At 43.4% G+C, this 27,251-nt stretch overlaps 1 protein-coding gene across 8 annotated transcripts in view; it reads right to left on the reverse strand.

The window, feature by feature from the left end:
* The window catches only part of gria2b (glutamate receptor, ionotropic, AMPA 2b), a 100,543-nt gene extending 73,674 nt beyond the window's left edge, over positions 1 to 26,869 (reverse strand). For 6 of the 8 annotated variants that reach the window (XR_013792914.1, XR_013792915.1, XM_079557259.1 and 3 more), the window contains exons 1-2: positions 26,533 to 26,868; positions 26,244 to 26,384 (exon numbers count right to left, since the gene is read on the reverse strand). Coding sequence is in view for 6 of the 8 variants with exons in the window: in XM_079557259.1 (XP_079413385.1) it covers positions 26,244 to 26,384; positions 26,533 to 26,617 (226 nt within the window). In the remaining 2 variants the exon portion in view is untranslated. Of the gene's footprint in view, positions 1 to 26,243; positions 26,385 to 26,532 lie in introns of all 8 variants that reach the window. The other 2 variants (XM_079557261.1, XM_079557260.1) reach the window with 1 other exon arrangement.
* Between the last annotated feature and the right edge of the window lie 382 nt (positions 26,870 to 27,251).

A 27,251-nucleotide genomic window follows, 5' to 3' on the forward strand; every position in this document is an offset into this window, starting at 1 on the left:
TTTTTCACGAGTTGGGTTTCCACGAGAAATATTGACAGATCAAGGCACTAACTTTATGTCCACTCTGCTAAAACAGGTGTATCAGCTTCTTGGAATCAGGCGTCTGAGAACTACACCATACCATCCGCAGACTGATGGGCTGACAGAGCGCTTTAATCAGACCTTGAAGCAGATGCTCCGGAAATTTGTTAACAACACGGGTACAGACTGGGACCAATGGCTGCCATACCTCCTGTTTGCCTACAGGGAAGTACCCCAGGCCTCCACAGGTTTCTCTCCATTTGAGCTCTTGTATGGGCATGAGGTGCGAGGACCACTCTCATTGCTCAGAGAGATCTGGGAGGAACAGAAGGGGAGGGGGGAACCTGTTAATGTTGTCTCATATGTTGTGCAGATGAGGGAGCGCCTGGAAAGGATGAGTGAGCTGGCTCAATCACACATGAAGAAGGCCCAGCAGCAGCAAAAGTCCTGGTATGACCAGCCAGCTCGGGAAAGATCATTCAACCCTGGACAACAAGTTCTTGTGCTTCTGCCGAGTGAGGACAATAAGCTGCTGGCTAAGTGGCAGGGGCCGGTTAAGGTGATCAAGAAGCTTGGTCCGACGACATACCGGGTTGAAGCTCCAGGAAGACGCCACTCCAATAAAGTGCTGCATATAAATTTACTTAAAGAGTGGGTGGAGAGACCTGGAAGGAGTGTGATGCTAATTAGAGGAGTGGAAGAAGAGGAGGAGGTTGAGGAGCAATATCTGCCCCCTGTGGTTTCTGGTCAGGGCTGTGATTTAACACACCTCTCACAAGAACAAAGAGTTGAGGTGAGCACACTTTGTAGAATGGAGGTTTTTCAGCAAAACCCAGGAAGAACCGATATTGTTGAGCATGATATTGTGTGCCAAGATGGTGCTACGGTTAAAAGACTCAGTTACAGGATTCCCGAGCGCCTACTGACCTCGTTAAGGAAGGAAGTTGACCTAATGCTGTCCCTGGGGATCATTGAAGTCTCAAAAAGCGAGTGGTGTAACCCTGTGGTCTTGGTGCCAAAGAAGGATGGAAGCATAAGGTTTTGTATAGACTTCAGGTACCTTAATTCTATATCACTCTTTGATTCCTATCCCACACCAAGAATTGATGACCTGCTTGAGCGGCTTGGGAAGGCCAAATATCTGACAACTTTAGATCTTTCTAAAGGATATTGGCAGGTTCCCCTAACAGAGCAGTCCAGGAAATTGACCGCTTTCCGGACGCCATGGGGCCTTTTTCAGTTCACGGTGATGCCTTTTGGACTACATGGTGCACCAGCGACCTTTCAGAGACTTATGGATCAGGTACTCAGGGATTTCTCAAGTTTTGCGGCAGCATATTTGGATGACATTGTCATTTACAGTTCAAGTTGGGAGGAGCACATGGACCACTTACAAGCTGTTCTGGAGCGCTTGCAAGCATCTGGCCTTACTGTAAATCCAGCCAAGTGTGTTTTTGCTGCTTCCCAGACTGAGTACCTGGGACATGTCATTGGAGGGGGAGTGCTGCGGCCGCAGGTAAATAAGATAAAGGCTTTGGAATTCTGTTCCCTGCCACAGTCAAAGAAGCAATTGCGCTCGTTCCTGGGGATGGCCGGCTTCTACCATCGCTTCATTCCCCAGTTTTCGGCCCGGGCGGCAACTCTAACTGACCTGACAGGATCTCGGAGTCCGAACCACATACAGTGGACAGAGGAAGCAATGGCGGCCTTTCAGGACATACGACAGTCACTGAGTAAGAATCCAGTTTTGTATTCTCCAAATTTTGATGAACACTTTATTGTGCAAACTGATGCCTCGGATAGAGGACTGGGAGCTGTCCTCCTGCAGGGACCCCAGCATGACCGCCATCCACTGGCCTACATTAGTAGGAAGTTGTTCCCTCGCGAGGTTCGATATTCAACGGTGGAAAAAGAAACTCTAGCCATCAAGTGGGCCCTTGATTCTTTCCGGTATTACCTTCTGGGCCGTGAGTTTACACTGGAGACGGACCACAAAGCTTTGCAATGGCTCGAAAGGATGAAAGATACAAATGGGAGAATCACACGGTGGTATCTGGCTCTGCAGCCTTTTCGCTTCTCCATTCAACATATCCCTGGAAAGGATAATGTTACAGCAGATTACCTCTCTCGCTGGGTTAGCGAGAGTCCTGAAGAGGGGGGGTGTGTGATGGCCCAGCCACACAGAGGTAACCAGTCTACATGAGTTTTGACCTAATGTTGTTCTCTGTCCCTTTAAGAACTGAGCAGTGGCGAGGGGCGGGCCTGGAGAGAGCTGGAGGCGGGCTTATGTGGACCAGACCACTGCAGAGGGGGACTGGGGTTAAGGGGGCTTTGTTTGTCCCTTACTTTTGTTTGTTTCTCCCCTGTGTTTCTGCTCATTATGTTTTGGTATGGTCCAAGCTGTATATAAGTTGCCTTTTGTCTCATTTGAGGAGGTCAGTTTGTTTGTGTTATTTAGTTTCCTTTGCACATTCTATTTTTGTAAAGTTACATTAAGTTGACCTCTTTTATCGGCCTATGTTTGTTGTGGCCAATAAAGTGCCTTTTTTGAGATTTGAAGCCTTTGTCTCATTGTCTCACTGCTTGGTCCCTAACACAGTCCAGAGCAGCCAGGGGACAGGTGAGGAGCCTGACCTTGCGGTATTGGACGGCAGCCTCTGTGGACATTGGCTTGTGTCCTATCACTGCCCACATGTCCGCTGGACTCCTGCCCGGATGTTCCTATGGATTGGATTTAGAACTGTTGAACTAGACCAAATGTTGATCAAGTTTCATACAGCAATAAAAGTAGATGCTACGGTGATACGGTCAAAAGCAATATTTGCAAGTAATAGAAGTAAATCATTATTGTATACATTGTACACTGTATTAGGGCCAACTGCCTCCATAGCTTCTTTTAAGGACTGCCGCTCTCCACGGTTCTCGCTGTGCATGACAATTTAGAGGCCAAGGTTATTCCAAAGCTCCAGCTTGTTCCTTTGTTGTGAAATCTCACTCTGCAACCTTGCCAATTTTGTCCAAAGACTTTTTCTCTCTAAAATGGCCAATATGTGTGTGTGTATTAATGGCTAAGCCACCCATAAGACCTATAGATCAGAGAGACTGGCCACGCACAGACATTTGAACACTGTAGGCTTGAAAATACAACACACACAAAGGCAGCGAGTGATATCACACTCTGGATAAAAGTAAAAAGAACAATACAATTGTATGGCCAATTACTAAAAGGTGAATGGAAAGTCAATGCAGCTGATGTGTTTTTATCCATTTTTGATCATTTAGATTCAGATCTTTCTTGTTTTGTTTTTTTACAATAGGACAAAGAGTGGAAAGAAATTAAAAACAATTGAAACAAATGACGTGGACATTGCTCAGGACCAGGCTCTTGTAAATGGTCCAAACTAAAGGAGAAATGAAAATGCAAAATTGACCAGAATGACAGTCCCTTGATTAGTCTGTTGTGTTCACACTCATCACCGCTAAGTCATTCTTGTGTATTGTATTAATTTCTTCCTCTGAAACACTGAAGAGGCACAAAGAGTTCCCCACACCTGCAGCACAGTGGAGGTGTTACTAGAAAAAAGGGTGGGAAAAAGGGGCGGTGTCCAGGCAAGACTCGCAGCTAAGCCACACAAGTCTTCTATCCCTACTATTGTTCTGGCTAATGTCCGTTCATCGGAGAATAAGCTGTATTATATTTGTCTGCTACGCTCTTCCCAGAAGATGGTGGAAGACGTTGTGTTTTTACATTCACAGAGTCCTGGCTCAACTGTTAGACGGAGTTTCACCGATGACTCTCAAGTGAAAAGCCAGGGGAGAGGGAGGAGGACAAAGATGAAGGAATGAAGGAGCGAAAAGTGGGGCACGGAGGGAGCTGCGCAGGAGGAAGAGGAAGGGGGAGGTGGTGGAGCTGATCAGTGCAGGACACCACGCTCTGAAACAGGGACAAACCCAGGAGTCGGTGCACCGTTTCAGAGGAGCAGGCTGTAGTACGGTTTCCCCTAACACCAAAAACATGCTGGTCAATGGCGGTGCACAACATCTGATTTCTTTAAATCCACATTGTTGAATTTTCCAGGATATACATTGCTATGTCAGGCAGCAATATCTAACAAGCTCCTAATACTCAGCAACATTGTTGTTTGAAAACCTGTAGTTAAGTTCAAGCAGCAACATCTCAGTTGAGATAAGCTGGAGCCCCCCCTCACAAGAAAGTCAGGTTTTTAGGGTTGTTTTGTTTTCATCAACAAAAAAATCTGTAATAAAATACGTAGGCAAAGTTTTAATCTAATAGCCATGCTGCAATAAAGGCCTTTTACCTTTTCTTCGAGTGCCTCAGTTTTGTATCTTTTTAAAGTCAAATGCTGATCCCTGCACTGAAGAGCACCAAAGTAAGATCTTTGGAAAGAACCAGTATATCCAAGCAGCACTCCTGCATGTTTTAGTTTGCTTGACTCAGTAAACTGCATGTGTCCGACACCATGAATTGAAAGGTACAAGGTCGCTGTTATTTATCACTTTCACCCAATTAATTAAACATAAATGCCTCAATTCGTTGACTCCACACATCTCTTTTCAAGTCACAATGTTTTGTTTCTGTCTTTTTGTTGTTTTTTGCAAATACTCTCTGACAGTTGGCTGACATTTCCAGACGGCAGCAAACTTCATCTCCCCCAAGCCTCGATCCTTAAAGCATTTGTCCCTATGTCAGGCATTATTTGTGCTTCTATTGACAGATCAAACAGCGCGAAATGCCACCGAGCTGCCCTACCTTTCTCTATTGAGGCCGTCTGCGCATATAAACTAGCTAAACTGTCGGGTTTCTATAAAGGGAACAGACGCGCTAACAACCACAGTGACGTGTTGGCCCTAGTCCAGACACAAGCATTGTTTCGGAGGGAGTACATCTGGGACTGACTTCTCTCTCTGCAATACAATGGAGCTTTAGTTTGCCCTGGTGACAATGTAAAGAAAAGTGTGTTTGTTTGGAAACGAACATCTAAATTAGACAATGTTTTAATTAACTGAGACATTGAGATTGTGCCTTAATGCACCGTTTGTGGTACGAAGCTGTACCCATATTATTATTGTGTTGGACACATGTTTGAAATCTATATTCATGCTAACTGCAAATGTGTCAGCATGATAAAACAATCCCAATCAGTTTTGCTGTGTTTTGTGACATTCAAGGTACATTGTGACTTTTTGAATCCTTTTGAATTGAAGTTAAGAGTACAGAAGGCGATCCCATAACTTGGAAGTTCAGGCAGGAGATCTAGGCTTGCGGACCAAGGACTGTGGATTTGGACTTGACTAGACACAGTCCATGAAAACCCACCACCACACTGATTTCTAAACAAACAAAAAAATGATTTTGTTTGATGATAATAAAGCTATGAAACAATGAGTAATACTTCAACGTAGTGGGCGTGTGAGGGGAGCATGGGGGGTGGTCAGTGGGATAAACAAAGAAAAGTGTCATGTCCTGATACTCGTGAGCTGCTCTAGCATGTGGTGAGTGATGCTTTTTAGATGCATTGCTTAATGCTTGCACTTCCTCCACCTTCTCCGGTAGGAATGAATGAGCCTCTAATCAGATCACCATGAAGTCAAGTTGACGTCGGCTGGCTGGCTGGTTATCACCAGTTTGGGAGAGCTTACCCACACAGCGTTCGACCACAAAAGTGCAAATTACACTTGTTACACTTCACTCACCACCACTTTAACAAATTCTGAAGTATCGATGTATTATCTACCTAGCAAAAGATACAGAGATATACAGTAGAGAGGATCAAAGTGGTTCAATGGCTCATAAACACATAAATAACGGAGACAGTGCTAACGCGATACGTTTGTTAAGTGTGACGTCACGACTTCAGCTTCCGGGTCCTAGCATATCGGCTAATATCCGAGAAAAAAACCCATTAAAAACTCTTTAATACAACAATCAATATTTCTGAAACTCAACGGGGAGTGACTTAACCTACTTATTTCTCAGACTCATTAGCCAAAAATGCCACACCTGCTGCAAAAAAGTATTATTTACTAAAGTAGGTACTTCCGGGGTTAGCGTAGCTGCTGCGCCGTTAGCATTTATCTAACGGTGCAGCATTTGTGGCTACTGGGCCTATGTATGTTCAGTAACTTTCTGTTGAGTTTTAGAAATATTGATTGTGATATTGAAGTGTTTTTTGTAGTTTCTCACACATCTACGACCCCGGAAGTAGAGCTGTGACGTCACCACTTAGCAAACGTATAGCTTCATGCCATAAGCTTTTTTTCCTCCTTTTGATGCTAGTCGACAATCTGCTCTGGAAAAAACATTCATAGTGAACCGATTGCTTACAATCCGGCAGAAAACGTCTATACAAAAATAATGATTTCCATAACTGACTTCCTTTCCCCTCGCTAGGCCACGACCCCTAGTATGACGCGTATTCTCCATCTATAGACGAACCATGATCAGAATCCCCCAGCTGGAGGATTGACCGTCGCACATGTTTTGGGTTGTTGGGGGGCACCGGAGCATCCACCCAAGTAACAAACCCTCGCAGAAATATCTTACACCGTCCTCGAATCGAGACCCGGACCTCGGCTACCAAGCCACCGTCGGGCTGAAATCCATTAAAAGGATATGGAAGTTGCTTTCAAGTTTATCAATCTACTATAAAAACACACAATGCATAACACACGGGCAATCACTTAAGTGCTTTTTGCTTAGTGGTTTACCGTACTATATGGCGGCCTATTGATTGGTCTTCCCATCGGTTTGCCCATGGTTTCCTCCCCCTTCAAATACCAATGCACTAAGCTATACCCTCCATCCTGGCCTTACATATACTTAACAATCCCACCGCCTATAACGAGCCCAACGGTAGAAGCCATCGGGACATCTATGGACCATCCATAATGCCATCCCTATCTTGAGCAGCTGAGTGTTTCTGCCCTTTAAGAAGGACACACTCAGCCTAAAGACGCTCCATATGGACATTTACATTTCCAACCGACATAACATTAACAAGCCGCCTGTCTTCTTACTAACTGCTCTTTCTTCTTATCGCTCCCCATAACCTCCTTGCGTTGACCTGGCATTTCACTTGATATATATATATATATTTTTTTCCGTCAGCGCCATCTTCCCTTAAACAAACAAGCAATCATAATAACAACTTTGCCCGAGAACAGACGGCAGGAAAGGCAGGCAACCGGATCAAATTTTAATCACTGCATTGATGGCTAAGACACTTTCCGCCTTATGCATGCTAATAAGCGCCTCGGTTTTAGTGGGAAAAGGTTACGCGGAGTTGAGGGAAGATTGCCTCATTCGCTGTTGTTTGAGATGCAAGTTGAAGAAGCAGATGCCTAAATGTCAAGCCCATTTGTTTAATGCTAAAGAACGGCGAAATGTGACTGGCTTCAGAAAAGTCAGAAAGGGGAAGTACATAACGCATGACGCAATAGCTGGAATTGATATAACTAGTATATGGAAATGCAAGAAACGGCCTAAAGCATGTGATTAACATTGAATTCCGCCTAGGATCTTTCTGGCATTCAGCTTTCATTCTATCACCAAGTTGTTGCGTTATACTTTTAAACTTAGTGAAATGTAAGAAGTCTTTTAAGTGGACGTATCATGTACAGTCGTGACTTATAGAGATACCAACAGCATCTAAGGGACACATGGAGAGGAGCAAAGTGGTTCAACAGCCCATAAACATGTAAATAAAAGAGAATGCTAACCATGAGGCCTACATTAGCTTCATGCTACAAGCTAGCATTTGATTCTTTTTTTTTTACATCTAGTGGCCAATCTGCTCTGTTAAAACCTTCATAATTACCCTATGTGACTTGACTTTATTTGTGTTTGGTGAATAGGCTTATTGTGCATTGAGCTGCCAGTGCCTTGTGTACGAAATGCGAGGTATAAATATAGTTGCCTTGCCTTGCATAGTCTGCCAAAAGAGTGCAAAAATAATGATTTCTTATGCTTGCTTATTCCGGAAGTTCGCATGGGTGCCCCGCCCCTTTCCTTGTATTAGTTTGCATAGGGCTCCAGACGTCACGAGAAAATCAGTTACTGCACGGACACAAAGCCGTTTTCAGGCCGCCCAGAGAAACAGTGCAGTGTTGACTTGTTGGTGCGAATGAACATTGGACATTTTACACAAACCAATCTATTGGGCATCATATTTTAGCATATTTTCCCCTCCTTTTCCACTTAATGATTGGACTTTGCGCTCTACTGCAAATAGAGCGCATGACAAAGGAAGTTCCGATCCGTGGCATAAAGAGCAGGCATAAAGTGAATTCCTTTCCCCTTCTAGGACAAGCCTCCTAGTATGGAGCATTTCGTCTGAATCTATAAACCCGATTTTTGGACAGCATTGTTGTATTTTAAGTCTTATAATTTGGTTTTATTCTTTACGGAAAGGCTTTATCACCAGGGGTTGTGTTGGTTTGCATTTGCACGTGCTAAACATTTTCAATTTATGGCATGCTAGCAAATCAATGGTGCCTCCCTCCCTGCAACAAGCTGTGCTGTACTTTCACTCAAGCTAAATAAAATCATGTTGACCACATCATTTACTAGTCAAACCAAGCTACTATCCACACTTGGTCTGTGTTACTCCTTGTCCAATGCAAAACTTTCCACAGTAATATGATAAAGCTAGCTACTTAATGTAAACAATTAATGCTATATTTTGGTGCACAGCAAGTTACATTACATACTGGAATAGTGCTTGCTAAGATAACATTTGCATAAAGTCTTGTGTATCGAGGCATATTACTGTGCAAAACGGTTATTTTATTGACATGGCTTTTTCAGACACTTCCCTCGTCAACAAATCTTCCTATCGAGCAGCCATGTGAGATATACAATGTTGTACCAACTGACCTTTCGCTAGCACAGCGGAGCATCATTGCAATTTATGTTTCATTTAAAAACGGGGGAGAGAGAAACAGAACCAGTGATATGAGAGGGTGGAATGCGTTGCAGAATGGATCAACTTTCATCAGAAACTTTTAAAGATGTCAACAATATGATGAAAAGCATGTTAAGTACATACTACAACATTAGGTCAATTTCCAAACTCTTTATCTTAGCTATCAAGTCCATGGTGTTGCAAACCCCCATTACAGAACCGAACATGTGTGGCCTTTTTTTTGTGGGAGTGTCGCCAAAAAAATAAGGTCACACTCTGCTACATGGCATTAATTGTTCACCAAGATCGTGTATTGATGATGGTAGAGTGGTGACCACTGCTCAAAGCCTTCTCCAGCACATCCCACAGATTCTCAGTGGGGTTAAGATCTGGACTATGTGATGGCCAATCCATGTGTGATAATGAAAATCTCTTTCACAATGTGAGCCTGATGAATCCCGGCACTGGCATCTTGGAATATGCCGGTACCATCAGGGAAGAAGAAATCCAATACCGTGGTTGTGCAGGAGATTCAGACTTGACATTTGGGCACATAAACTCGATCATAACCGGTTAGTTAAACTCTTAACCCTCACCTTAACCCTACACTTTTTCGGCATTACCCAAATCCGGAAGCTTCGTTTTTGGTGCTTTTTTTCCGGGAAGCGTCCGGATTTTCCGCAAAAAATGTGGAAAAAAGCAACACAACAAAAAAAGTTACAAAAACACAGCAATTAAGTCACGAAAGCATGACGACAAGCAGCAACAAAATCTTCGAGCAATTTTGTAGGTCTTAGCTTTTAAATATGGTGTTACACTGGCCTATTCTGTAAGCTCCAGTCGAGAAGCTTTTAGATTTGGGTAAAGCTACACTGGAGAAAATGTGCCCAGTATTTCATGAGTTTATGAGTCTATAACTACAGGCGCCATATAGGTGACAGTGGATTGTGTCACCTGATTAGATGAAATGTAACAAATGAGCGTGTTCTCATCCAGGTTATCGCTTTCAACCAAAGAGCAGGCCCTATACCAGCATTAGCATGGACTACTGCTTCATTTATTACCGACACGGGAAATGGTGTCAAGTAGGGGGGGGGAATGGAAATAGATTCATAAGCTTGACTCGAAAATGAAAGGGCAAAGATGACTCAAATCAAGGACATCTGAGCTGGCCTTAGTGTTGCATTTGATCATAATGCAATAGCCCCGCGGTTCTTAAAGGAATAGGCCACCGTTTTTACATACTAAGATATGTTCTTACCTCACTTTAGACGTGTTAATATATCCCCGTCTGGTCTTTGTCCGTGCGCTCTGCCAGGCAAACGGAGCACATACGCAGCCTCTCCCACATGTCACATAGCTCCAAAAAAGCTCACGATAGAAGCTACCAAGCTCTTCCACGTGTTCCCTATTTAAATAAAGTTACGTGAAGTGTTTTCATGCGAAGTATATTTACCCAGAAATGTAGCATGTCGATTTTATAAGCAAATAAAAAGGGGGACTATATTGTGAGGCGTAATGATACGAGGAGTAAAACGTCCGCGCAGTAACTCCTAAAGGTTATTGACGGAAGTGAGCGGGGGAAGTCTTTAGGAGTTACTGCGCGGACGTTTTGCTCCTCGTATCATTACGCCTCACAATATAGTCCCCCTTTTTATTTGCTTATAAAATCGACATGCTACATTTCTGGGTAAATATACTTCGCATGAAAACACTTCACGTAACTTTATTTAAATAGGGAACACGTGGAAGAGCTTGGTAGCTTCTATCGTGAGCTTTTTTGGAGCTATATGACATGTGGGAGAGGCTGCGTATGTGCTCCGTTTGCCTGGCAGAGCGCACGGACAAAGACCAGACGGGGATATATTAACACGTCTAAAGTGAGGTAAGTACATATCTTAGTATGTAAAAACGGTGGCCTATTCCTTTAAACTGTGAGCCCAAAGTCGGCGGCAAACATGTTCAAATCAAATACTGGTACAGACAACAATGGTAATGTTTGATTTGTTCATTAAAAAACACAAAACATTACCCTTAAATCAGTATCTATTAAATTGGCTGGCCACTGTATTTGATGAGGCGCACAATTTCTGTTGCGAAAGTTGCCACATTTTGCCTCCTGGGAGAGCACACATGGGGAAAAACACAAAACGCAGATGGTGGGAATGTCAGCGAAGAGACCTGGCCAGGCCCCAGCCCCCCTCACTGTGAAGGGGTAATGTCGGTGGTGCTTCTTTTAGTGTAGGGCCTTGGCAGCTCACCGAGACACTCCTGAGGGAACTATCCACATTAATAACAGCAAGATCTGTTGTACCCGTTCAGGGCCGTGAAAATAATTGTAGCCTATTCTACTGAATCATGTATTAAGCGGTTTTAGAGGGCAGCGCCAGCCCTCCGTATAAAACAACAGGTTTAGTTTAAGGAGGCAACAGGAGCGATGCATTATGCCAGGTCAGAGCAGAAGTCTTGCAGAATGTCCACCTATAGTCCCTGGGCACGTTGATATAAACAATTGTTGGTCTTTCCCATCTTTCCCAAGATGACGTAATCCAAATATGGTAATTTCATTTTCTGGGATACAGTGGCGACTTAAAGGTGCATTATGTAACTTTTCATGTGGAAAAATAAGTTGATATTTGTGCATATATATTTGACCTTGTGGCTGTATGAGTGGTCATCATGGTGCCTTTGCTTCCCATCACAGTGGTCTCTAAGACGCTCCAGGATCAATTGTTTGGAAAGTTTTCATTGCTGACGGACCCTCTCACCAGAAAACCTACAAAACAAGTGATTCTGGAGCGTTGTAGAGACCACTGTGATCAAAAGCAAAGGCGCCATGCTGACCACTCATACAGACGCTGGGTCACTACAAAGAGTTGCCTAATGCACCTTTAAGAGGGGGAGACACATACAGACCATTCGCAAAAACGTTAGGGCTGTTTCCTCAAAATTAGATTTTGTTTTCATCATCATCTCCACTTAGGCTAAGTACATACTCCAAACTTTACAGTCTTGTGCTCAATATTTTGAAGGTTTTTCCATTTTTCAACATCTAATTCCTGAACTGACTTGACTGAGTTTTTGAACTCTAAATGACAATCTTTGTACCTAATATATCAACAAAAATAAAGAATGTTAAACCTGGTTCTATCCATTCCTCTTTTTATTTTTACTTTTCACTTTGGAGGATGTATATAAATGTCGTGGAGCAGAAATATTATATTTATTTATTACACAAAGATTTGAGCTCCAGCTGAATAAGAACTTCCTTTCTACTGTATTATAAAACGTCTACACTCTCAGCCTCAGATACAACCACATGGATACTCACGCCTCGCTGGTGATGAAAAATGCACAATTAACATTTTACTTTGAGCAGCCTTTGTATATCTATTGGACTGTCTCCTTCCCCTTTCCACGAGCGGCGGGCTGTGGAGTCTGAGGCTGCCTGCTGAATAAATCATACCGTATCTTCCTGCGCTAAGTTGTTTCTTGTGTAGCTGAGTGAATGATAGATGTACAGCGACGCTAGCTTTGTACAGTGATGCTAGCACCGTACGGCTAAGCTAGCACAGCGCTCCAAACGAGTGTCCTTGGCAGGCATTAATAAAATGAAAAGCACTCCCAATAAAGTTGTGTAGTCTCGTAAAAGTGCCCCCAAAACACTTTTTATTATTACTTATGGCCTCTGTTATTTTATAGACGATAAATTATGTACTCGCAAGCAGTAGTAACATTTAAGTGAATCTGAAACACACATAAGGGAATGGATCCAACAGACAGCGCTACAAAGTCGGATGAACATCTACAAATACTGTTATACTCCCAAGGTTGTGGCACTTTTAAATTAGATTTAAATATGTATTTATAATTTTTTGGGGGGAGGGGGTTGAGTGCTGTGAATAATTGGCAGCCTCACTTCCATCAGTCCACTACCAGGGCAGCTGTGGAGACATATGAATGTTACACCCTCTCAATATATCGCAACAAATATCAATATTAGGCAATGCAATATCGCAAGAAGCCACAATATATCGCGACATCACTAAAGCCACCATTTGACTGAAATCGACACGGTGGCGCAGTGGTTAGCGCTCCTGCTTCACAGCTAGAAGATCCCGGGTTCGATCGGCACCTGGGACGGGGCCTTTCTGTGTGGAGTTTGCATGTTCTTCCCGTGTCTGCGTAGTTAAACATTTACTAATTTAGTTAAATTTTACTTGACTATGTCTCCGAGCTGGCCTGGTGTCGCCTCGGGGTCCCCCCAGAACAGCTGGAGGAGGTGTGTGTGGATCGGGAAGTCTGTGTGCATCTCTGCTGAGACTGCTGCCCCCGCGACCCGCCCCCGGATAAAGCGGAAGAAAATGGATGGATAGTTAAATTGTACTTAAATTTTGTGTTTCATTAGAATGGAACAAACTGTGTTGAAATGGTTTCATGAAATATCGCAATAATATTGTTATCGCGATATTGCACAGCCGTATGGCTTATCGCAAATTCCTTCAATATTGTTCAGCCATGCATAAAAATTGCAAAGCGACTTTAGCATCTGAAAAATGACTTTCAAACTTTTTTGTCAAAAGGTGAAAGAATGTTAAAGGGGCATAGGATGCAGCATTTTGCAAATTCTTCCTCTCCCCATACTATACGTTTATTTATACTTATTATACTTATACTATATTTGATAAATTAAATTAAATTAAATTATAAATCATTTTCGTTGTCCCTCTGGGGGTAATACAAGTGTTACTGGGATGATTGGGGGTCTTTCATCTCCCCCTGGTGTCTCTGGCCCTGACTCCGGGTTGCAGTCACCAATACACACTAATGGACTCACGAAGAAGAAGCTAATAGGCCAACGGGCGAAGCTAACTGTGGGCTAGCGCCACTTAAACAGTATTTACAGCCAAGTTTGAGTGAAAAAAAAAATCTCCATTGTGTAATTTGATGTACAATATCCCTCTGTCAGTGTAGTATTTACTCAGACGGACAATTAATGAGTAAAAAAACACAACATGCTATGACACCTGCAGTGGCGCTTATGGCCTCTAGGGGCATGAGTTACTTAGTACCGCTTAAAGTTTCCTTCAGTTGCAAGTACTACTTAAAATGAGCATGTGCCACTTCATAGCGTTTTGCACCTGATTTATCTCCAGAAACGGTTTATGTTTTCACTGCCAGAAGGAGGAACACAAATCTCAGCTGCGTTTTGCATCACTTTAGCTCACACACCATCTATTTTTCACATGTGCAACCACTCGAACTGTAACAAGACATATGTGTTGCTGTCTGTTGCCTTGTTTGGGCTCTGTGACCTCTGAGGACGGTTATGGAGGGGGGGGGGGGGGCATATTGAGGGGAAAGCGCAGCTCCGCCGAGACTCCTTTAGCCTCATTTCTAAGCGACCAGCTCCAGGCAGGCCTCTTTAATATTTCACAGCCTCAACTCAACCGCACACCAGAATTGCATTTCATTAGCCGTGAACAATAAATTGGCCACATCCGATGTCGCGGCGCACTTTGGTGGCGTTTGATCAGTGGGCCGGGGCTTGGGGTTGGGGCGGCGGCGGCGGAGAAGCCACGTGCATGCTAATCTGCCGCGTTTACAGTGTGACGAGATGCAGGCATGACAAACGGGGACTTTGAAGTGTTTAATGAAGGGCTGCCTGTGCCGATGACCTCAAAACCACTGCGTCGCTTTGAACGCGTTTCGCCGTCACCACTGGGCTATTGGAGTGGACAGGTCGGGGAATACGGGTCTGTCCTCTGCTGATAATGCGCGTGTAACTGTGCTTTGTTTTGTCCGTGAGCGGGCTGCGGATGGGCTGCCAATATTTGATGACTTTTACGCTTGTTGCACGGTCAGGGTTATTAACTGAGATATATTTTCACGTCCCAAGTAAATTCAAATCAATTGAGAGCAGAGAGGATGCTTGAGTAACTACAGGACACTTTGGACCGTTCAGAGCAGAAGTGTTGTTTCAACACACTAAAAAAGTGGAATTTTGAATCTGAATAATTTGCAAAATTCATTTGTAAATTGTGTTTAATGTGTTCATAACTCATTTGTGTGGTGCACAAGAAAATAATGCATCTAGAACTCATCTGTAACCCTCTAAAGCAGGGGTGTCAAACTCATTTTGGGTCGCGGGCCAAAATTCAGCTCCCACGGCGGGTCGCGGGCCGCATATAATAGAGAATTGTTTTCCAATAAATGAATAATAATAAGCTGTGATTTGGTCAAAGCCCCAACTTGACTGTAGCTTCATTAATAACGACGGCTTACACTTGTATTGCACTTTACAAGCCTGTGTCACAAGTTCCTCAAAGTACTACATAGTAGTCATTATTCATTCACTCCACACTCGGTGGTGGCAAGCTGTTATTGAGGCCACAGCTGCCCTTGGGCAGACTGTCCATTTACCACGTGGCTATATAATGTTCATCTCCTGAGCTCATATTATGTCAGTGCCCTCTGCTGGACACTTGTGGAACTCTTTCCTTTTTTTAAATGTAATGCCCCCTTGTGGCGACAATGTGCTTCTGGTTATTCTTTAAAAAATCATAACTCCGCACAGGATTTGGCAAGAGACTTATTCTTTTTTTACATACTCGAGGAATTTATAAATAATTTAAATCATCTCAGCAGGGGTGTCAAACATACGGCCGTTTGACACCCCTGTTCTAATGACTAAGTGAAGGCATCAAAGAGCTAACATGAATCCTTTCCCTGTGATAACTGAGGTTTTTGAAAAGCTTTATGCAGTTATTTGGAAATAATCTCAAACACCTAATTATCACTATCATACACTTTGTTTGCTAGAATATAAAATATTGATTGAAACAGCTAAAAGGAAATATCCAGTAGTTTCCTGTTACACGTCCTGATCGTCCACATGAGTGACCATAAGCCCCCCCCCCACCCTTTCCTCTAGCTCCCCTTCCCTGTGCAGCTGTTTCAATAAAGAGTAAAAAGAAAAGAAAGTCTGTGTGGCTGTAGTGAAGCTGGCGATGACAGGATTAGGCTTAGAAAGAGATCGAGAGATGAGGAAAGCTGCAAAGAATAACCACCGGTTAGATTGAAAGATTAATCAAAGATGCGCTTGCGGCTTGAAGCCCAACTCCAGGTATGTTTTTCACGAGAGAACAACAGCTGATTAATAAGTCAGTTTTGCATAATACCCCCCATTCAATAAGGCGCGGCGCTATTCTCTGAACAGCCGAGGGTAAGCATGATGATGTGAAGCTGGAGAAGGTTAGGAATATTTAATCTAACAAAGCCTAATCAATTAAACAGCGTGCTGCGTTTTTCTGAACAAGAACCGTGAGCTGCAGCTGCTTACCACATTATGGCAGGTGACAGAATTCACCGTGTTGTAGGAGAGTCGGTCACCAGCCTGAGCCCCGAGGAAGTCAATTGGATGAACACTCGACGTGTGATGCATCCAGCTGTCTCCATTTATCAGACTTTGTTATATTAAATGTCCCTAACCTTCTCCAGCTTCATATCATCAAGTTTACCCAAGGCGGTTCAGAGAATAGCGCTGTGCCTTATTGGCCCAAATAACTTTATGATTCCCCACGTTACCCATAATGCCGCTCAATAATTCAGTTGCAGCAGCCGTTGTAGTTTGTTTTAATCTGTCGGAGTGGATGGTTGGGCCGCTGTGGAGCTGCGACGCTAATGCGGGAAAGGAACGTGCTCCGTCTGATTGCTCCGAGCACAAATGGAATGCAGGTTTACTTCAGGTCGTGTACACTGTAATTATTTATGACTAATAACCACAATGCATTGCAGTACAAAACAGGGGAAAAAAGCACTTATGGCTTAATAGTGGGGTTTGGTGTTTGTTAATATGGCAGTGCTGAATGTACTTGCAATTGCAACATAAAAGCAACTGTTCCAAAATGTATGTGCTATTTGTTATTGGAAACCTCACAAAGCAAATGGCAGGTATCCCTGTGCAACCATACTGTAAGGACCACACAGTGGTGTAGCAAGGGTACCATGGGGCCCCAAGCAAGAGTGCCAGTAGCGGGCCCTCTGGAGGCCGTTTTTGCTCTGCAACATGTTTATTTCCAACACGTTGCGCGGGCGCTCTCTCTGTCTCTCTATGTCTCTCTGTCTCTCTATGTCTCTCTGTGTCTCTCTCACTGTCTCTCTCTCTCTCTCTCTCTCTCAAGAAGCAAATGAGGGAGGGGCTGGGCTCATGGGGCCCTTTCAGGGAATATGTGGCGGCCAATTGTTGCCGCTGCTGCAATAACTGTTTTCTCTTGGTCGTTTCTGTCAAATCTGTTGGCCCTCTGGGGGCCCCTGCTGGCTTGGGGGCTACGCCTCTGGGACCATGAGTGAGTCTTAGTTCTATCACTCTTCTCTCTTGGAAAATTGAATATTCCTTTTTCTTAGTCACCGATCTTCTAGAACAAACATGAAAACAAAACATTGAACAGGAAGTTTAGCATCCTGTTTCCTGCCCTTGCTTTATTCCTATGCACAGTTACTCATGTTTTGTCAAATGCGGCAAAGGATAGTCACAAATATTCCACCAGAGAAGACTTCTGTGTTTATTGAGGCTAAACATTGAAGGCCATACCGCCCTTGCTCTGCCTGATCTCGTCAGATCTCGGAAGCAGGGAAGGGCCTGGTCGGAACTACTTATTTGGTAACACCAGGAAACCTGGGTGAGTGAGTGATCGGTTGTGGTCTGAAGGGCCGATGGCACAGACTGATTGCCTCGCTTCTGTCAGTCTACCCGAGGTCAGCTGTGGCTACATTAGTTGCTTACCACCACCAAGTATGGAGTGAATGAATAATGACTACAGTGTAGCGCTTTGATATACTTGGTAATATAGGCTTGTAAAGCGCAATACAAGTGTAAGGCATTATTATTATTAACATGATGCTAATAAATACTAAACAATCATTAGCATCAAATTACTGTGTAAAAACAACCTCTGGCTCAGATGATATAATGATATAACAAAGCCTTTTCATCTGCTGATATACTAAATTTCTAAGGCTGAATTAAAAAAATATCTAAACAATTTGAATAATACTGAAATAAAATGACAAAATCATTGCTTCATTGATCAGCTTTGCTATGTAAATAGACAACCTGTGCTCATGTTTTAACATTATCAAGAGCAAGGATGTCCAGACCCTGTTTTACGAAGTTACGAAAGAAAGGTTTGTGGACCTTTAGTTAATTTAGTTGGGGACCCCTGATATAGTGGGTCGTCTTATAACCGGATGGTTGGAATCCTGGCTGGGTGAGTGGTTCCTTGATGTAAAGTGCCTAAAGTAAGTGGGAAAGCACTTTCATCCAAATGTAAACTTATTTTGTTGATTCCAATTCAGTCAGAATGATTAGACATTTCACACACGGCCCATTTCCATTTTACTGGTGCATGATTAGGCCTCCCCAAAGGCATTATCCCGTCACATCACATCTGGAAAAACATAATTAAATGTATAATGTGCCCATGGGGGCAGGTGTAGCAGACCGTGCCTGCATGTGTGTGTGTCTATAGTGATAAAGCTAACATGCATTTTCTCAATTAATTAAACAAATAATAACAATGAACTGTATGCACCAGTGATGCCATTTGTCATCACTTTCATGAGCTAATCTACTCGCTGAATCATCCCCCGATGTATTCAAAGACTACTTACCCAGTAGCTCTCTAGCCTTTTTCCAAGTATCTCCCCGAAAGCGTTCTACATTGCTACATAAGCTTGATGAATCAAATTTGATTACTGTCACATAACTCATATCTATCAAGTCACATTATACAAGCCATTTCTCTTTGTGCACTTAAAGAATCAATTATGAACACATACATTTAGGCAGACTGAATACAGAAACGTATTAGGAGGATTCTATTCTTATTTTCTTTCTTTGGGTTGACATGCAGTACTGTATCACAATCACCGATGTTTTTATTTTGTTGCAAAAGCACAAGAGGAAGAAGTGTTGACATTTTCCTATAGCAAGACTTACATGTGCATATCTAGAGGTATTGTCTCAACACGCTATACGACATAAATAGCAAGGCTAAGGTGTCCTAACATAGTTGTAAAAGCCTGAATAAAACATGGGACCTTTAAATGCACCAGGCACAGTTCAAGCATATACTACAGGTGAAGGTAGAGACCATCATTTATAGTAGATAGAGGTTGATTGGGGTGGTGGGGTGCAGGACATTCACTCAGAACAACTGGCCTAACCTTCAGACCACGAGCGGCCATTACAAGTCCCTGTGAGCTGGATCGATACGGCCGTCCCCCCGGGGCCTGATTAATGCGCGCCTTTAAAGGGAAGACAAACATTGCATCACAAGATATATTTGAGAAGGGGGTCCAGTAGAGCTCATCGGGTCTCTCTTCGGTAGTTAAACAAATAGATGGCATGTTTTTGTTCGGTAAACGAGAAAGACATCCCTCTTCGGGTGTGAAGAAAGTCTCTTTGCAAAGTTACTCTTACAGAAACACATTGTTGAGTTATTTTTCCCCGCCAAAAACAACCATAGTGAAATAAACGCTTGTATTTTATTCTATTTGCTGGGCGACATGCAATGAATACATATGCTTTCGTATCTTGCACCGCTTCCCAAAGGTGACCTAAAAAGCATCCATTCATCTTAAACACGGACAGCGCGCGTTAAATAAATGCTCTGTCCTCCACACACACACACACACACACACACACACACGCACACACACGGATGGTTCCCCCTCGCTGTAGCAGCAGATGCGAGCATGTCCAACTGTTATTGATGGAGGTCTAACCCCACCCCACCCCACCCCCGACATGCTATGGACTGATGGAACAAACTGCTCCACCAACCAGTGACGGATGCTCTACCGAGTGAGCCGGGCGCCTTCCCCTGGTCCGACTCCATTAAGGGGAATTCATGTCTCTGCTGCAGAACGCTGATCGAACAAGACGGGGCGATGCGAATCCGCTGAAGGTTTATGTTGAGACGGTATGGAGGGGACAGATCCGCTCGGGCGTACTGATGGGGGGTCGGGGATTCCTCATAGGTCTCTTTAGAGTCAGTGGATCACAACATAATTTACGTGGTTTTGCTTCAGGACGCCTCCTACTGGGTTTAAAGCAGAGCATGCATTCTTCAGATAAGGATGTTTGTATGCTATAAAAGCCAATTGCACAACCATACTGTACATAAGGGACAGTAGAGTCGGGGGAGTGCCTATTCAGTCTTTGGGATGTGGAATTTCCCTTTTTTGTCATCATTTATGTTAAAGATCATGAAAGAATTTGATTATTTCACCCAACTTTTCTGCCTACATTAAAGCTGCCACTTCCCTGGTGTAAAACTATGATTACGTAACAGTTGGCAAAACATCTGTGCTTTAATCTTCTTTATTTTTTCACATTATATTTGTTTTTTTAAATATTAATAGCACATGTATATGTGGCTTAAATGGGGCGTGGAAATTACAATTTTGCCATATTTTAATTGTGTTAAGGGGGAATTTGCATTATAATACAGTATGTATTGAAGGGCTGAAACAGCTAATCCATTATTGCAATAGTTGACAACTATTTTAGTAAAGAAACATTATGCAACTTTTTATGCATAAAAAAAAAAGTGAAACCTTATAGTGGCCCAGCGGTTGTATGAGTGGTCAGCATTAGGGCTGAAAGATATATCGTTATCGTATCGATATCGACATATGAATGTTTAAAACATTAAAATCAAAAAAGCAAGACATAAACAATATAGATTTTCATCAATAAAACTGCACTCTTTTGTATTACCATTTTACTTTTCTGAAAAATGCTTGGTTTTCACCTAACCCATAGACACAGACGGCATCTCGTCATAGAAGAGGGCGTGGCCTTGCCGAGGGTGAAAATAGAATCTTGTGGGTAACACAATTTTTCACTCTTTTAAGCCATTTTCTGGCGAAATATAAACTTATTTTTCACATACAAATAAAGTCAAGTCTAAATCAGGTCCATATGGATGTTTATTCACAGCAGATTGTTCAGTAGATGCAAAAAAACGGGAGTCATAGCTGACGCTAGCTATCATGGGCTGTTGAACCACTTTGCTCCTCCCCATGTCTTTGTATCTTTATTTAGCAGAAAACAATATTCATAACTCAGCGTTTGTTAAAGCAGTTTTTGAATAATTAGAGAGAGTTTAAATTTTTCTCCAACTTGTTTTCCCCCTTTACTGTTTTCAACCATGACCAAATATGGGCGATTCCAGAGATGCCGTCTGTATCTATAGTTATATCGTATCGATATCGAGATATGGCATGAATATCGAGATATGACATTTTGTCCACATCGTTCAGCCCTAGTCAGCATGGCGCATCTAGGTTCCAACACGATGGTCTTTACTTCGCTCAAGGTTCAACTGTTCTGTAGATTTTCTGGTGAGAGGGTCCGCCAGCAGTGGAAACCTTTCACACAATTGATCCTGGAGCGTCCAAGAGACCACTGTGATGGAAAGTAAAGGCGCCATGCTGACCACTCATACAGCCACTGGGTCACTACGAGGTCAAATACGCACAAATGTCCATTTTCTTTCCGCATAAAAGTTGTATCTTGCATCTTTAAGTTTAACCCAGTTTGCAAATAAACCTTCTCAACTCCAGCTCCTGCGATTCATCGATTAATCGTACACATAATCTGTAGATGAAGCGATTATTATAAGAGTTGGTAGTTTCAGGCCTAAAGTATTGACTGTAGGGTCTATGTCAGGGATGCCCAGACAGCAGGCCAAACACAACCATCGCATGAAAATGGGTCAAATGTAATGCAGCTCAGAGACAGCTCCCTTTGCGTAATGTGTTTTTCATTATATCAAATGAGACATGCTACTTTTGAAACAACATGAACTACTTACAAACTTGTCCGCAACCAAATGCTGTGACCCATCATCAGATCTTTGAATACTTAAACATAGGTGCAATATTTTCCAGTATGTCTTTCATCCCATTTTCTTTCGATCATCGCTCAACTGCACTGTAAATTTCCTTTTCACAAGTGCTTCATCAGTACATCAGAATCTCCAGTCATGAGTGTGGTTTCTCATTTCCCCTGACTATCCCCCAGATGTTCTTAACACGTAAATATTACCATTTCACCACAACAGCGCATCAATCACACATCTGCAGTGACCGATTTGCTCCCCTCGGGCATTCATCCGTCTCACATCCATATATTTACAATACGGCCTCTCCTGTAATTTATCTACACGCATCACATTCGCAAAAACGTTAAGTCTGTTCTTGTACGAGCCTGGTAAATAACTGAATCCGAAACAAAAAGCAACCGTGGCTAAGTGCGTAAAACTTGCTGATGCTCTGATGGTGCATGCCTGATAGGAATTGTGCCTGTGGCCACAATTATTAGCTGCTTTAAGCCGAGAAGAGAACGGCCGTAGACTAATTCTAACAACACACAATTCCTCGGGCGTTTTCAATAGACAAAACACTAGACAAAAGCAAAATGTAAAGCTATCAAGTTAAAAAAAAATGTCTGAATTGAATTGACAGACCAGCAGGAGTGGAAAGCTTCCTTGGTCTTTTGTGTGAGCCTGGACAAGATGAAGACAATGACAATGTCCATCAAAGATCTACCTTTGGCCTGAGAGCAGTTAAACGATACCAGGGAGGTTTAGGCACTACTGTCAAAAACTGGTTATCCAAAACAGGTACCAAAAAAAAACAAAAAAACATTGATGGCCAGTTTTGATGCTTGTTGGGTCGTGAGGCAGCACTAAAGACAGATATTTGGTTGTTCAAGCTCAAATAAATGAAAACAAAACTGCCTTCTATGGAATAAATTATTCCATTGTTCTGTTATGAAGCTTAGGCGCAAATTCAACCTGGAAGACCTACCAGCTGCATTCATTCATCACCTCATCACCGGCAGCGCACTCCAATCATCCAATCACGGACTCCGATCAAGCCGCACCTTCACAACAGCCAATCACCGCAGCTGCTCATCCCCTCAGCAGCCCGTCATCGCTCAGGGTCCCCTTTTTAAGCTTCCTGGTCATTCACTCAGCCGCTTGCCAGCCGTGCTAAGACCCTCCTCCACCCCTTTCTCCGCCTGGCTCCTCCCCGGCTCCGCTCATCAAGTGGCCAACCCAGGTCTCTTCCACCACCACCAGGGTCCAGGCTCCGGGGAAGATCATGGCTATCATTCGTCAAAGCCATGCATTCCATATCGTTCGTTCAGTCTTCCGCCGGGGTCTGAGCCCCAATAATAATTCATGTTCGTTAATAAAACACTCATACTGTCATTCCGTTTCTGTGAGTCTTCTCAGGTTGAATTATAGTTGTAGATATTGAATAATCAAGCACAGGTATCAGAAAAAGTCTGGCTCAGGTACTAGCTGAGGTGTGTATAGGACTCAGTTACATTTACTCAAGTGCATGTACTTGAGTAGCTTTTTGATGAGATTGTACTACTTAGAATAGTTTTATCACACAGTACTTTTTACTTCTACTTATAGTGAAGTATCTGTACTCGTACTTGAGTAAAAATAATTGTTACTTTTTCCTCTGTGAGTAAAAAATATTTTAGCGGCAAATGTTTCATTTCGGTATCCTATGTGTGGTGCTTGTGTCGAATATTGCTGTATGTCTGTGAGATCATAATAATGAATTGTTTTACCATTTTATAGGCTAATACTGATTGTTGTTATAATTGTGTATTGTTTGCTGCTGGCAATCTACATCTTGCCCAGGGACTACGGTTGAAAACTAGCTTTAGCTAAAACATTTACAGAGATGTTGATTAAAGTGCATCGTCCCTGTTTAAATAAACCAATAATAAAACTCCTTGTTCTTTCGAATTATTTTGATTTCTGTATTTTCGGGCCATTTTCTTTGCGTTTCACAGATGATTTCATGTTTTGTTTCACACCATTTAGAACGTCATTGATAATGAATCAGACTTTTTCTGTCACTTAGTTACTCACAGTCCTCAAGTAACATAGTCAAGTACTGTTTTACTTTTACTTGAGTAATGGTTTGGGTCCCTAGTTTTTATTTATACTTGAGTCAAATTATTCCAAAGCAACGTTACTCTTACTTGAGTCAATCTTCGGGCGACTGTTCCCTCCTCTGAGCACCAGTATCGCTAAAGTGCTGGTCTCGCAAAGAAACGGAAAGGTAAAACCCCAGCCCTACCTTTGACAGTGTCTGCCTCATCTGGTCAAAACTCCTCGGTGCATTCAAACGTTTGTGCCCTTTCGTACAAGAGCCGCTCGAAAGCCAGTCAACATGCACGCTCGTTTACCCAAGTTTATTTGCTTTATCTACACTCAATTGAGCCGCGCAAACGCTGGAGGGCACTGACAACTATTCTGACCATGTGCGTCTATAAATAAAACAGCCCCAGTTGGCACAGGCTGGAGCGCTCGTTTTCACCTCATCGACAAAACAAATCAGACCAATCTCACTTCCACCTGCATAACCACGCGGCCGTTGTTTTGCGTAAAGATGTTATTTATGAAAAGGGGGAAAAAAATGTGTTTGGGACCCCTCGCTGAGAACATACGGGCTCAAGAAGCTTTTATATGGTAATGCAATCGATTGGAGTGAGGCGCGCACCAATCAGAAGCGTTTGATTTATGTTTAAGTGACTGCGCGCGGGGTAGTCGCTTGGCAACCGCCTAATGAAATGTAAGAGGCGCCTCGGCTATTAACGAAAAGGACCTTCGCACCTCTCTCTACCGCCGCCGCCGCCCGCGTTTTGAGGCGCTCCCCTCGCCGCTGTCAACCACACTGAAACGGGGGTGATCGAAACCCAACTGGCCGCAAAGAAAAAAAGGGATGGGCATAAAAAGACAGGCGGTTTGGCTCCGGTGGCGATGGGTTATGACCGTGACAAATCAAATCAAATTATTGACAGCTGGCACAATATACGTGGGAAGAAGAAGAAGAAGAAGAAGAAGAAGAAGAAGAAGAAGAAGAAGAAGAAGAAGAAGAAGAAGAAGAAGAAGAAGAAGAAGAAGAAGGAGAAGAAGAAGAAGAAGAAGAAGAAAAAGAAAAAGAAGACAAAAAAGAAGAAAAAGAAAAAAAGAAAAAGAAGAAGACGAAAAAGGAGAAAAAGAAAAAAGAAAAAGAAGACAAAAAAGAAAAAAAAGAAAAAAGAAAAAGAAAAAGAAAAAGAAGAAGAAAAAGAAAAAGAAAAAGAAAAAGAAGAAGAAGAAGAAGAAGAAGGAGAAGGAGAAGAAGAGGAAGAAGGAGAAGGAGAAGAAGAGGAAGAAGAAAAAGAAAAAGAAAAAGAAGAAGAAGAAGAAGAAGAAGGAGAAGGAGAAGAAGAAGAAGAAGAAGAGGAGGAAGAAGAAGAAGAAGAAGAAGGAGGAGAAGAAGAAGAAGAAGGAGGAGAAGAAGAAGAAGTAGAAGAAGAAGAAGTAGAAGAGGAAGAAGGAGAAGAAGAAGAAGAAGAAGAAGAGGAAGAAGAAGAAGAAGAAGAAGAAGAAGAAGAAGAAAAAGAAGAAGAAGAGCAGATGCATCTTAAAGCCACACTGTGTAACATTTTATCGAATAAAGAGAATAAAAGACAAGCAATTGTTCAAATGTGGGTGCGAGGGGGGGGTTTGTCATCCCCTCCGATTTCGCTCTTAACTTTCCAGGGAGCGGGACATCACCGGCTCGTTACCATGGATACGACGCTTTTATATGACAATCCTCTGCAAAAAAAAAGGCGTCACCAGTATGTCAGTTCTATATGTATAGAACTTTAACATACCAGCGCCCCAAAGTTTAGGCGTTATGCAGTGAGTTTAGCCGTTCCAACGTCGCAACATGTCACCCCGAATGTTACCAGTGTGGCTTTAAAATATCGCCCGTAAAATCTCGATCCCTCAATGCAAGTGTCAAACCGAAGCGCGTCAACATTCAGCGCTCGTTTGGCTTCTGCTGTGACATCATCTGCACACCCTCTAACTTCCCCTTTCCCGAGTGGTTTGGTCAACAACAGAAGACGCAGGTGACGGCGGATCCCTCGAGGATTCCGTGGAATAACTAGAGAGACGCGTAAAAAGTTGCCCCGAAAAAATAAAATCAGCCACGGCGCGCAATGACGCACGGTTGGAGACGGCGACGGAGAGGGGGGGGATCTTTTGGGAACGGATGTGACTGACAACTGTTGTTACTGTGGAAACCGAGGTCCGAGCGCGACTACACGTTCGCTGACAAGAATACGGAACGGATGCGCTTCGATTATCCACCGTGACAAAGACAAAAGCGGAGGGAGGGGGGGTCAAAGGAGCCACGTTTTACATCCATGTCGGTACTTACAGCAGTTGGTGACGGCGAAACTGTTGGCCACTTCCAGATTGTCAATGTGAGGCGTCAGGCGAAATTCCTGGGTGCCAAATTGAACCATCCCTATCCGAAACGCGCTGTACTCCTGATCGGCGCCCCTTGGGAAAAGACCACCTGGAGAGGGGGGGGGGGGGGGGGGGGGGGGGGGGGGGGGGGGTCGGGGGGGGGGGGATAAATAAAAACAAAAAACATGTGAGAATTGTAAGAAAAATAAGAGAGGGGGAAAGTGACGTTGCGCTGTCTTTGGCTTCGGTTCACCCACCGATTTGAACGCTGGGCGAGCCTCCGAGCGCGCATCCCCATAGAACCAAGAGCACGGAGATGGATAGACTGACGATCTTCTGCATGTTGGTTTTACGAATGTCCACATCCACCGGGAGGAAGGAGGAAGAAAAAACAAAAAGGAAGAAAAAGAGGGTCCACGCGTATGGTGGGAGGGGGGTTAGATCCCGGGCATAACGGAGGCTCGTGGAGGCGAGGAGAGAAGAGAGGTGTCTGAGTGAGTGGTTCGCGGCAGTGCAGGAATGGGTGCCAGCTCCGCGCAGCTCTGAGCGCGGCGACTGTGCGTGCGTTGCTCCCCTCCTGCCCGCGCGGCGATGTCTCCTCCTCCTCCTCCTCCTCGTCCTCTCTCCTCCAGGCTCCACCACCGCTCCCCGTCATGAGGTGGTGCTCCCGCGCTTCAGCGGACTTCATTATCCAAATACATCTATTCCTGGGCCGCAAACAATAGTCCATTGTGGTGCTTTGACACCTGTTTGCATCCGTATAATGTCAGAGGGCATAATTGTGGCAAAAAAGGGGATCCATCAGAATTAATCATTATTATTATGAAACGATGTCTATGCAATCAAAGACTGAAATGTGGATTTCTTCTTCCCTGATGGAGGCCCTATAGATAACAATCTACATGGGGGGCCCTACAGTACGCATCCCATGGTTATTCAACGAAGATCGAATTACGGTCAAAAAATGTTCCTGTGC

Source organism: Gobius niger (genome assembly GCF_951799975.1).
Source record: "Gobius niger genome assembly, chromosome: 5".
NCBI classification, from domain to species: Eukaryota; Metazoa; Chordata; class Actinopteri; order Gobiiformes; family Gobiidae; genus Gobius; species Gobius niger.